At 45.7% G+C, this 13,086-nt stretch overlaps 1 protein-coding gene across 3 annotated transcripts in view; it reads right to left on the bottom strand.

Moving 5' to 3' along the window:
* LOC140199982 (beta-arrestin-1) overlaps nucleotides 1–13,086 on the bottom strand; it is a 138,358-nt gene that overhangs the window by 55,761 nt on the left and 69,511 nt on the right. For all 3 annotated transcript variants that reach the window (XM_072262542.1, XM_072262543.1, XM_072262544.1), the window contains exon 2: nucleotides 10,445–10,475. In XM_072262542.1, coding sequence (XP_072118643.1) covers nucleotides 10,445–10,475 — 31 coding nt within the window. The remainder of the gene's footprint in view (nucleotides 1–10,444; nucleotides 10,476–13,086) is intronic.

Raw genomic sequence — 13,086 nt, 5'->3', positions numbered from 1 at the left:
TGGGTTGGGTGTTGTGCAATGATCTGGAATTGATTCGAGAGCTTAAGGTAAAAGAACTCTTAGGGGAAAATGATCATAATATGATCGAATTCATCCTGAAGTTTTAGAAGCAGAAGCTAAAGTCGGATGTATCAGTAATAGAGTGGAGTAAAGGGAATTACAAAGGCATAAAAGAAGAGTTGGCCAGAATAAAATGGAAAAGAACACTGGCAGGGATGACAGCAGAGCAGCAATGGCTGGAATTTCTGGAAGCAATTCAGAAGGCACAGGATATATACATCCCACAGAGGAAGAATTATTCAGAAGGTAAGATGACACAACCATGGCTAAAAGGAGAAGTCAAAGCCAAAGAGAGGGCATAATTGGGCAACAATTAATGGGAAGTTAGAGGATTGGGAAGCTTTTAAAACCAACAGAAGGCAACTAAAAACTCATTAAGAAGGAATATGAAAGTAAGTCAGGCAATAATATGAAAGGGGATATCAAAAGTTTCTTCAGATACGTAAAGTGTAAAAGAGAGGCAAAAGTGGATATCAGACCTCTGGGAAACAATGCTAGAGGTAGTAATGGGGCAAGGAAATGGCGGACGAACTGTATAAGTATTTTGCATCAGTCTTCACTGTGAAAGGCACTAGAAGTACGGTGGAAGTTCCAGGTGTCAGTGGTCACGAAGTGTGCAAAGATACCTTAACTAGAGAGAAGGTTCTTGGGAAACTGAAAGGTCTGAAAGTAGGTAAGTCACCTGGACCAGATGGTGAACATGCCAGGGTTCTGAAAGAGGTGGCTAAAGAGATCTTAATGAATGTACAATAATCACTAGATTCTGGAATCACTCCGGAAGACTGGAAAATTGTAAATATCACTCCACTCTTCAAGAAGGGAGAGAGGCAGAAGGAAGGAAACCATAGGCCAGTTAGTCTCACCTCAGTGGTTGGGAAGATGTTGGAGTCAATTATTAAGGATGACATCTCAGGGTACTTGGAGGCACATGACAAAATAGGCCATAGTCAGCATGATTTTGTCAAGGGAAAATCATGCCTAACAAATCTGTTCGAATTCTTTGATGAAATAACAATCAGGATAGACAAAGGAGAATCGGTTGATGTGTTCTTGGATTTTCAGAAGGCCTTTGACAAGGTGCCACACATGAGGCTGAGTATCCATGGTATTACAGGAGTGATTCTAGCATGGACAAAGCAGTGCTGATTGGCAGAAGACAAAGAGTGGAAATAAAGGGAGCCTTTTCTGATTGGCTGCCAGTGACTAGTGGTGTTCCACAGGGACCAATTCTATTTGCATTATATGTCAATGATTTGGATAATGTAATTTATGGCTTTGCTGCAAAGTTTGCAAACAATATGAAGATAAGTGGAGGGACAGGTAGTTTTGAAGAAGCAGAGACGTTTCAGAAGGACTTAGGCAGATTCAGAAAACAGGCAAAGAAATGGCATATGGAATACAGTGTAGGAAAGTGTACATTCATGCATTATGGTAGAAGAAATGAAAGGATTGACTATTTTCTAAATGGAGAGAATATTTAAAAAAACTGAGGTGCAAAAGAACTTGGGAGTGCTTGCAAACACGAGGAATTCTGCAGATGCTGGAAATTCAAGCAACACACATCAAATTTGCTGGTGAACGCAGCAGGCCAGGCAGCATCTCCAGGAAGAGGTACAGTCGACGTTTCGGACCGTGATCCTTCGTCAGTTGAAGAGGACCATAACGTTGTCATGGTTGAGAGGCTTGCATACCCAGGGAGCCATGCCGGCTGGAGTCAGGCCTTTATGTTTTGGCTCCTGATTGGGGTCACCCATGCCAAACAGGTCAAAGGGTAGAGGCCAAATTAAGAATGGTCCACTCGTCCTCCAGGTCCAGGGGGTTCAGCTCAGGGATAACAAACCGGAAAGGGTAAAACAAAATTGTTACAGAAACAGCAATGAAGAATCCTTCTATAGCTGAGTATCCCTGAGTCTTCATCTGGGACCTGCATGACTGACAGTAGTGAAAACTGAGGGGAAACTACTGGCATGATGAAGGAAGCCTTGAACACCACCAAGACCAAGACCAAAACTGGGAGTGCAATGAAGAAGATGAACGAGAACCCACAGAGATGGAGGGTATTCATTGCTGCCCTAAACACCAGTGGTGTAATGGGTAGTAAGAAAGTAAGTTGGTCTTACGGACATTGTTTCCACTCATCCCATCCTTCTCCAGACCTGTGGCACTGTCTGTGTGGAGTTTGTACATTCTTCCTGTGACCACGTGCGTTTCCCAGGGCAGAAACATTGACCTTTTATTCTTCTCCAAGGACACTGCCTGACCGCTGAGTCCCGCCAGCATTTTGTGTGCGCGATCCGCATTTCCAGCACCTGCAGAATCTCCTGTGAATACGAGGCAGTGTTCCTCCAAATTGCTTTTAGCTTCAACCCAGCAACAGAGGAGGCCGTGGACAGACATGTCAGTGTGGGGATGGGAAGTGGATTGAAATGCCTGTTGTTGCTGCTCAATGAAGTGGTTTCCCAACCTGTGTCCCTCAACAATGTCGAGGAGGCCGTATCGAGAGCACCTGATACAATAAATTACCCTGATGGACTATAAATGGGGCAAGCTTAGATGGGCATCTTGTCGAGGCCCATTGTCCAGAGCCAGTCCACTGGGGTAGTTGAAGGCTGATGGTCTGCACGTCCATGCCCAGATCATAGACTGAATCAAAGTCCACTGGAATCCAGGGGCTGACAAAGACTGCCTGGTCCAGGCTTCGAGAACTGTGTACGTGTGTGGGAGGGAGGAACAGGAATTGTTTTGCTGTTGTTATTTTGTTGTTTGTTGTGTTCTATGTTGTTCTGCCCAACATTGTGGGTGTGCTGTGTTGGCACAAGAATGTGTGGCGACACTTGTGGGCTGCCCCCAGCACACCCTTAGGTGCGTTTGTAAATGACGCATTTTACTGTATGTTCCAATCTCCACATGATAAATCAACTTGAATCTTAATCTTCAATCCTAGTCAGTACAGACAGGTTGGGCTGAAGGCCGTATTTCTGTGTTGAAGTTCAAGCTGAATTGTCATTCAGCCATACATGAATACCCATGAGTACAGCCGAACAAAACAGTGTTACTCTGGGACCCGGTCGCAAAAGAAGTACCAACAGTCAGCACAGGGCACAAATAGCACATATAAGAGAGCAGCAAAATACAGTCACACGCAAAAAAAAATACAGTCCAAGTCCCTGACTCCATGAATGTTGAAGCAGTCTGCAGTCAAGCACAACACAGCTTGTCTTCTGCCGAGCAGACACTGGAGAGCAGCACCAATGCCGCACTGCACTGTACGACTCATTGACAGGATTATCTCGACAGACAGAATGGTCACCACTTGGAATTAGTCCTTCCCTTCAGATGGCTCTGATTGCATCCCGAGACAGTGAATTGTCAGGGATTATTCCCCATGGATCCAATTAACACATCTCAATGGTGTTCCAGAGAGTTGCAGAATAACCATTATTCTGTTGTCGTTTGATAAAAATATCTTGGTGCAGGCACACATCGAGGTACTTGTAAATGAAACACACTCTCACTCTCTGGGAGTGAGATAAGTTTTCAGAAGTGTGCGGCTCATCTTTTTTCTGGTCTGAATGAGCTTGCTGTCCTGCAGCCATATTTCATTAGGAGTTTGAGAGATTTGATACATCACCAAAGCCTCTAGCAAATTTCTACAGATGTCCCATGGAGAGCATATTGACTGGTTACTCACCGTCTGCTATGGAGGGATTGGAAAAAGCTGCAGAGATTATAAGTGCAACCGGCTCCATCATGGGAGTTAGCCTCCTCACCACTGAGGACATCTTCGAACGGCAGCGCCTCAAAAAGGCGATACCTCCATCATTAGCACCCCCTTCACCCAGGCCATGCCCGATCCTCACTGCCACTATCAAGGAGGAGGTACAGGAGCCTGAAGACATACAATTATTTTAGGGACAGCTTTTCCCCCAGCACCATCAGATTTCAAACAGACAATGAACCGAAGTACAGTACCTCACTGTCTTTGCTCCCTTTCTGCACTATTTGTTTAATTTAATTTTTTAAATATATATGTATCTTATTGCAATTTATGGGCTTTTTTATGCATTGGGATTCGTTAAGGTTGTTATAGCCGGGGGAAGTGGTAATGGAGATAAGCTCCCACTACCTATTAAATGCTCCCAATGGCGCGCATCTCAAATAGCCTCTGACAACCAGGTCCAGCTCCTGGGCTTCACGTAGCTACTAAGCCCGGTGGAACCGCTTATATTGACAGGACAAGGGGCAAAGGCGGATTACTGGCACCTTAAAACCAGTTGCTCCGGGCAGATGGGGTTTGTCAGCCGAGGTCAGCAGCTCATCTAGGAGAGGAAAACTCTGATTTAACTCTCTGCAGTCTTGTGGCCATACCCACTCACGGGGAAGGCTTTGGGAGTAAACCATGAGGAAAATTTCAGAGCCGGAGTCCCTAAAGCAGCCCTACGTTGAGTTCAACGCTGACCGGCAATATCTGTGGCACCATTGGTACGAAACTGTATCAGTCTCTGCAGTTCCTTTAGATTCATCAGAGCGTGGAGAGGGGGAGCTTGTTACAGGGGCAATAGCTTGCTCTCCATATCGTACCACCCAAGCTTGTGTATCTAGGCAGCTAGGATGAAATATCAATGGTCGACCCCAACCGACTGCAGCCTCATTATAACAACATAAGAACATAAGAAATAGGAGCAGGAGTAGGCCATCCGGCCCATCGAGCCTGCCCCGCCATTCAATAAGATCATGGCTGATCTGTCCGTAACTCAGCTCCATCTACCTGCCTTTTCCCCATAATCCTTAATTCCCCTACTATATAAAAACCTATCTAACTGTGTCTTAAATATATTTAGTGAAGAAGCCTCAACTGCTTCCCTGGGCAGAGAATTCCACAGATTCACCACTCTCTGGGGAAAAACAGTTTCTCCTCATCTCCGTCCTATGTCTTCTCCCCTGAATCTTGAGGCAATGTCCCCTAGTTCTAGTCTCAGCTACCAATGGAAACAACTTTCCTACTTCTATCTTAACTATCCCTTTCAAAATTTTGTATGTTTCTATAAGATCCCCTCTCATTCTTCTGAATTCCAGAGAGTGCAGTCCCAGGCAACTCAATTGCTCCTCATAAGTTAACCCTTTCATCTCTGGAATCAACCTGGTGAACCTCCTCTGCACTGCCTCCAAAGCCAGTATATCCTTCCTCAAGTATGGAGACCAGAACTGCACACAGTACTCCAGGTGCAGCCTCACCAGTACCCTGTATAGTTGCAGCATGACCTCCCTGCTCTTGAATTCAATCCCTCTAGCAATGAAGGCCAACATTCCGTTTGCCTTCTTAATAACCTGTTGCAATTGCAAGCCAACTTTTTGCGATTCATGCACAAGCACTCCCAAGTCCCTCTGCACAACAGCATGCTGCAATCTTTCACCATTTAAATAACAATCTGCTCTTCTATTATTCCTTCCAAAGTGGATGATCTCGCATTTACCAACGTTGTATTCCATCTGCCAGACCTTGGCCCACTCACTTAACCTATCTGTATCCCTCTGCAGATTCTCCACATCCTCTGTACAATTTGCTTTTCCACTCAGTTTAGTGTCATCAGCAAATTTTGCTACGCTACACTCAGTCCCCTCTTCCAAATCATCAATGTAAATGTTAAACAGCTGCAGGCCCAGCACCGACCCCTGCGGCACCCCACTCACCACTGACTGCCAACCGGAGAAACACCCATTTATACCAACTCTCTGCCTTCTATCGATTAACCAATCCACTATCCATGCCAATACACTTCCTCCCACTCCATGCAAATGATGCATCTGTATCTTATTTACAAGTCTCTTGTGCGGCACCTTATCAAACGTCTTCTGGAAATCCAAGTATTCGACATCCACCTGTTCCCCTCTATCCACTGCACTCATTATATCCTCAAAGAACTCCAGTAAGTTTATCAAACACCATCAATGTAATTATATATTACATTGCACTGTACTGTTGCCACAAAACTACAAATTCCACAATATACAGTACTGTTCAAAAGTCTTAGGTTCGTATACGTAGCTAGGGTGCATAAGACTTTGGCACAGTACTGTAGTAATTTTATGTAATGCACTGTACCGCTGCCACAAAAAAACACACATTTCATGACATACGCGAGTGATGATTCTGATATGTGGACTGAGAGTCGGAAGGGGGGCAGGGAGAGGGGAATCGTGGTTGGGAAGAGTGGAGGGGAGAGGGGAGGGAGTGGGAAGCACCAGAAAGACATTCTGTAATGATCAATAAACCAGTTCAATCAAATGACACACATAAAAATTGCTGGTGAACGCAGCAGGCCACCAGCAATTTTTATGTGCGTTGCTTGAAGTGTGAGCACGTGGCCAAGTGGTTAAGGCATTGGACTAGCGACCTGAAGGTCGTGAGTTCGAGCCCCAGCCGAGGGAACGTGTTGTGTCCTTGAGCAAGGCACTTAATCACACAGTGCTCTGCGACGACACTGGGTCCTAGTGCCCTTCCCTTGGACAACATTAGTGTTGTGGAGAGGGGAGACTTGCAGCATGGGCAACTGCTGGTCTTCCATACAACCTTGCCCAGGCCTGTGCCCTGGAGAGTGAAGACTTTCCAGGCGCAGATCCATGGTCTCGCAAGACTAACCGATGCCTTTACTTCTTATGCTTGAAATTCCAGCATCTGCAGATTTCCTCATGTTTGAATCAAATGACCCTGCCTGGCATCTCAGGGCTGGGTGTGTCAGCATTCACATCACACCACTCCACCCCACCCCTGGCACTCCTTCTCTGCCACCTGTCCCACACCCCTCCCGCGGCACTCCAGCCTCACCATTCGCAACATCCTTTGCTCCCACTGGGTTTACAAACTCGCTTTCCGCTCCACGTTAACAAAGGCAGAACTGTGCGAAAGCCTTAGGCACCCGAGCTGTATATATGTGCCTAAGACTTTTGTACAGTATCGTATGTCAGTGATAATACCCGAGTCTGATTCCCACCAGTCCTATTCCCCATTCGCTAGGAGATCACCAACCACCACTGCCATCCTGTGCATTAACACCAGGAGGTTAGAGGTTAAAGATCTCAGTTCCTTCCGTCAGAAGGAAATGCCTACTCACGACCTCAGATTCAGTTTCATTTATTTATCACATGTACGGGATCGGAAAATGGCACGTCATATGGCACAGCACATTATGAAGATGATGATACTGTGACCTATAGGATTTTTACGTACAGCTGCTACAAAACAACTGTAGCCCCCTGGCTAACCTCAGGGTCGCTCAGCTCACTGTCGTCCAGGGAAACAGCCCTCGGCCCCGCCAAACTGGGTAATTAGTTTGTGTGGATGCTGTGTGATGTACCCCACCCCGCCCAAATAACAGACAATACACCAGATACGATTAAATGATTTACAGTTTATAGATATTAACGGAACTATATAATTAATAGAGAATAAAATATAAAAGGAAAATAAAAGGTGCCACACTTATCAAAGTTCAATCGCCTCGTGCACAAACAGTTGGAGCTCAGGACCCTTCTTCTTCACCCTGCGACCCCTCGGATCACCTCGACCGGCCGCCTGGGACCAACAACAATGGTTGACCAGATGCCCCACACGAGTCCGTCTCTGTCTCCTCGCCGAACGCCCTCCTCGGGGTCCGACCCCGTTAATGGACATCACAGCACCTGGTCCATCCTCTGTCTCTCTCTCTCCCGCCTTCTGCCCCAAAACCCCGCGCATACAATATCTTACAGATACACCAAAACCATAATAACTATCCCAATTGGTTCATAACATCTTCTTATCAGTAACGTGATTCAACAAACTGCTAGCGGGAGGACTTTCTCAGCATTTAACATAACAAAGAAGCATTCCCAAGTATAACATAACAAAGAAGCCATTTTAATTAGCCTACACAGTAACATAAGAGACGAAACCCCCGTACACAACAAATTTCAAAGCCTGATTAACCTGATTCTGAAGCATACAGTGAAATGTGCCATTTGTGTCAAAAACCAACACAACCTAACGGTGTGCTAGGGCAGCCCGCAAGTCACGCCACACACTCCGGCACCAGCATAACATGTTCACTGGGTTCAGCGGAGCAGAAGCAACAGCAACAACAAAAGAGATTTTGAAACAGAGAAGAATATAGGAAAATGCAGTTGTCCACTTTGGAAGAATAATTTTTAATTTTAAACTGCAGAAAGCTGCAATGTCAAGTGATTTTAAGTTCAAGAGATTCTGGAAATGCTGGAAATAAGACATTGGAGTAGAATTAGGCCATTTGGCCCATCAAGTATGTTCTGCCACTCCTTCGTGGCTGATTTATTATCCCTCTCAACCCCATTCTCCCGTCTTCTTCCTGATAACCTTTGACACCCTGACTAATCAAGAACCTATCAACCTCTGGTTTAATTATACTCAATGTCTTAGCACCACAGCCATCTGTGACGATGAATTCCACAGATTCACTACCCTCTGGCGAAAGAAACTCCTCATCATCCCTGTTCTGAAGGTACGTCCTTCTGTTCTGAGGTTGTGCTTGCTGACTCCCTCACGACAGGAAAATATCCTCTCCAAGTCCACTCGATAGGTTTCAATGAGATCCCCCTCATTCTTCTGAACTCCATCAAATTCAGGCCCACTGCCATCAAAAGCTCGTCATATGTTATCCCTTTCAGTCCTGAGATCATTCTCATGAACTCCTCTGGACCCTCTCCAAAGCCAGCACATCTCTTCTTCGATAAGGGGCCCAAAACTGCTCGCAATGCTGCAAGTGCATACTGACCAATGCCTTATAAAGCCTCACAATTACCTCCTTGCTTTAATATTCTAGTCCTCTTGAAATGAATGCTGACATTGCCTTTGCCTTACTCACTGCTGACTCAACCTGCAAATTAACCTTTTGGGTATCCTGCTTGTTGAACAGCACACACAAAATGCTGGAGCAGTTCAGCCTCCCTCCCTCTGCAAAACCCTCAGCTGACTATTGTTGCCCTCCTTTTCTGGTCTCTTGCTTAATGCTCCCACACTGGGTGCATGTCTGCAGCTGCCTAGTCCCTGAGCCCTTAAAACTCCTCGATAAATATCTCTCTCCTTCATTTAAGACACTTGTTAAAGCCTCTGTCCCACCACCTCTGTTATCTGTATCTTGTCCTGGGCTCAATGCCAGATAACATTTGCTAACGCTTCTATGAAATACCGTCAAATTTTTAACATTTTGAAGCAGTGATTTAGTAACCGAAGCCAGGAGTTCAGTCCGGAGAAGTGTGAAGTGATTCACAATGGAAGGTCGGAAGTTGAAGGCAGAGTACAGGGTCAGCGGCAGGATTCTTATAGTGTGGAGGAACAGAGCAAGTTTAGGGCCCATGTCAATCCATCCCTCAAAGTTGCTGCACAAATTGATAGGGTGGTTAAAATCTATCGTGCTGACCTTCATCAGTCGGGGGACTGAGTCCAAGAGCGATAAGGTAATGTTGCAGCTCTATAAAACTTTATATTGTGTTCTGTTCTTGTTGACCCATTATAGGAAGGATGTAGAAGCTTTAGAGAGGGTGCAGAGGAGAGATTCACCAGGATGCAGTCTGGGTTAGAGAGCACGTCTTATGAAGACAGGCTGAGCGAGCTAGGGGGCTTTTTTCTTTGGAGTGAAGGAGGATGAGAGGTGTCTTGCTAGAGGTGCGAGAAAACTGGATGACCTGGAGGAAGCTGACAAAGCGTTAGGGAGAATTGGTAAACTCCACACAGACTGCACCCATGCCTCTAGAGTTCTGAGACTGTAGCAGTAAACCTCATGCCACTGTCCACATGGCCATAAAACCATGAGACATAGGAGCAGAATTAGGCCATTCGGCCCATCAGGTCAGCTCTGCCATTCCATCATGGCTGTTTTATTTTCCCTCTCAACTCCATTCTCTACCTTCTCCTGTAACCTTTGATGCCCTGATTAAACAAGAGCCTATCAACCTCTACTTTAAATACACCCGATGACTTGGCCTCTACAGCTGTCTTTGACAATAAATTCCACAGATTCATCATCCTCTGGTTAAAGAAATTCCTCCTCATGTCTGTTCTAAAGGGACATCCTTCTACTCTGAGGCTGTGCCCTCTAGTCTTAGACACTCCTACTATTGGAAATATCCTCTGCACAGCCTCTGTATCCAGGCCTTTCAATATTTGATGGATTTCAATGAGATTCCCTCCCTCATTCTTCTAAGCTCCGGCGAGTACAGGCAGGCCCAGAGCCATCAAACTCCTCATATGTTAACCCTTTTACTCCCAAGATCATTCTTGTGAACCTCCTCTAGACCCTCGCTAACACATCTTTCTTTAGATCAAGGGCCCAAAATTGCAAAATAGACATAGAATTCAAATGGGAGACCTTACCTTTCCGTTTGGGCTTGACTTCTTAAAAACTCTATAAAGCAACAAGGGAGAGAGACAAAGAGAAGATGGTTAGAAAACAGCAAATGCAAGGTTTTACATTTCTGTACTTTCACACAGAATTGGCATTGTTAGAATTAAAATCCACTCGCGTGGGCTGAAATCCAAAGGTATGAGTTCAAATCCTGCAGCAGATTTAACTTTTAGAGATTCAGCATGGTTAAGCCTGGTCTGGCTGAATGAGCCCGATGCGCCCAAACACCCCTGTGACCAATTACCCTGCTAACCTGAACGTCTTTGGACTGTGGCAGGAAACCGGAGCACTCAGAGGAAACCGGCATGGTTACAAAAACAACATACAAACTCCTTGCTGGCTCCGCTGGGAACTGAACCCAGGCCACTGCTGCTGTCATCAGTTTATGCTACCACGTCCCTGATTGTGTCCAATTTTTCCTTCTCCTTTCCAGATATCAACCACACTTTGTGTAAAAATCTTCCAGCTTCCTTCCTCTCACCTTAAACTGACCCTCCAAGAGGACCACAATCTTCTTGTAGGGTTGCGTGCCTCAGGGACCCAGAAAGCTATGCTGGCTGGGAGTCGGGGCTTTATGCTTTGGCTCTTGGTAGGGTCACCCATGCCAAAACTTTTAAGAGGCCAGACTAAGAGTGGCCCACCTATCCTCCAGGCTCGGAGGTTCAGCTCGAAGCTAACAACCATGAAAAGGTCAAACAAAACTGTTACGGAAACAGCAATGAAGAATCCTTCTACACCTGAATCTGATGGTATTCCCGAGTCCCCACCTGGGACTTGCGTGGCTGACAGTATTAAAAACCAAGAGGAAGCTACTGACACGATGAAGGAAGCCCTGAACACAGCCACCTTCACTCCAGCGCTAAACGCCAGTGGCGTACTGGACTTCAAACTTCCACCCTTCTCTTTCAGGTACTCAAGTCCTCAACAATGGACTGGAGGGATGTAAGAAAAACTAGCACTAGGTTGAGGAACAGTTATTATCTCTCAACCACCAGGCTCTTGAACCAGAGGAGACATCTTCCCTCAGCTTCACTCACCCCAACACTGACCTGTTCCCATGGCCTCTGGGCTCACTTTCAAGGACCCTTCATCTCATGCTCTTGATATTTGTAGCTCATTTATTGATATTTATTCTTTCTTTCTTCCGTATTTGCAGAGTTTGTTGTCTTTTTCACACTGGTTGTTCACCCTGTTGGTGTGGTCTTTCATTGATTCTGCCGTGGTTATTAGATTTATTTAGTATGCCCACAGGAAAATGTATCTCAGGGTTGTACGTGTGACAACTATGTGCTTTGACAATGTTTACTTTGAACGTTAGACAAGGGTCCCAAGTGTGGAATGACCAGTGTCTTACAAAGCCTCAGCATTACATCCGTGGGGCTGAACGGCTGGTGGCCTCTGTCTGCACTATGACGATTCAGTAATTCAGTAAGAATCTGATATTGGAGGCAATCTTCACCTCCTGAGACTGGTAACACTGTGGAAGAAGCTGGGGTGTGCCTGTTACTCCTGAGAAGGTGTTGGAACTGAGTGAGCAAACTGTTCTGTTACACAGATGCGAGGGATGCTGTGACAAGTGGAGCCTTTATCAAGAAGTACCCTCACCACCTCAGGACGCTGAAGAAGGCATGTTGCAGGCTTGCCTTCATTGGTCAGGGCACGAAGTACAAGAATCAGGGAAAAAAAAGCCAGTACCATCATGAAGGATCCCACACACCCTGCCCATGGACTGTTTGTCCCACTCCCATCAGGGAGGAGGCTACGTAGCATCCACGCCAGGACCACCAGACTCAAAAACAGTTACTTTCCCCAAGCAGTAAGGCTGATCAACACCTCCACCCACTAACCCACCCATCCACACCCCAACCATCACCACTTTATCGTTTCCTGTCAGAGTCACCTTGTATACAGTCACTCCTGTGCCTAGCGTCACTTTATGGACATACAATCTATATATATATATATATAAACTAACTTATGTCATCATCATATGTGCCGTGTGCCATTTAGAAGAATGATAGGAAATCTAATAGAAACATATGAAATTATGAAAGGAATAGATAAGATAGAAGCTGGAAAGTTGTTTCTGCTGGTAGGTGAGACTAGATCTAGGGGACATAGCCTCAAGATTCGTGGGAGTAGATTTTGGATGGAGGTGAGGAGGAACTGCTTTTCCCAAAGTATGATGAATCTGTGGAATTCTCTGCCCAATAAAGCAGTGAAGGCTACCTCAGTAAATATATTTAAGACAAGGTTGGATAGATTGTTGCATAATAGGGGAATTGAGGGTTCTGGGGAAAAGGCAGGTAGGTGGAGATGAGTCCATGGCCAGAGCAGCCATGATCTTATTGAATGGTGGAGCAGGCTTGATGGGCCAGATGGCCTACTCCCGCTCCTATTTCTTATGTTCTTATGTCATATGACGTGGGCAATCATGGTCTATCCATAACCATGATTGTTTTTTGGCAATTTTTTTTACAGAAGTGGTTTCCCATTGGCTTCTTCTGGGCAGTGTCTTTACAAGACGGGTGACCCCAGCCAGTATCAATACTCTTCAGCGATTGCCTGCCTGGCGTCAGCGGTCGCATAACCAGGACTTGTGATATGCACA

Source organism: Mobula birostris, chromosome 7, assembly GCF_030028105.1.
Source record: "Mobula birostris isolate sMobBir1 chromosome 7, sMobBir1.hap1, whole genome shotgun sequence".
Classification (NCBI taxonomy): Eukaryota; Metazoa; Chordata; class Chondrichthyes; order Myliobatiformes; family Myliobatidae; genus Mobula; species Mobula birostris.
Note: the sequence above shows the minus strand (reverse complement) of the source record. Positions and strands in the feature narration are given on the sequence as shown.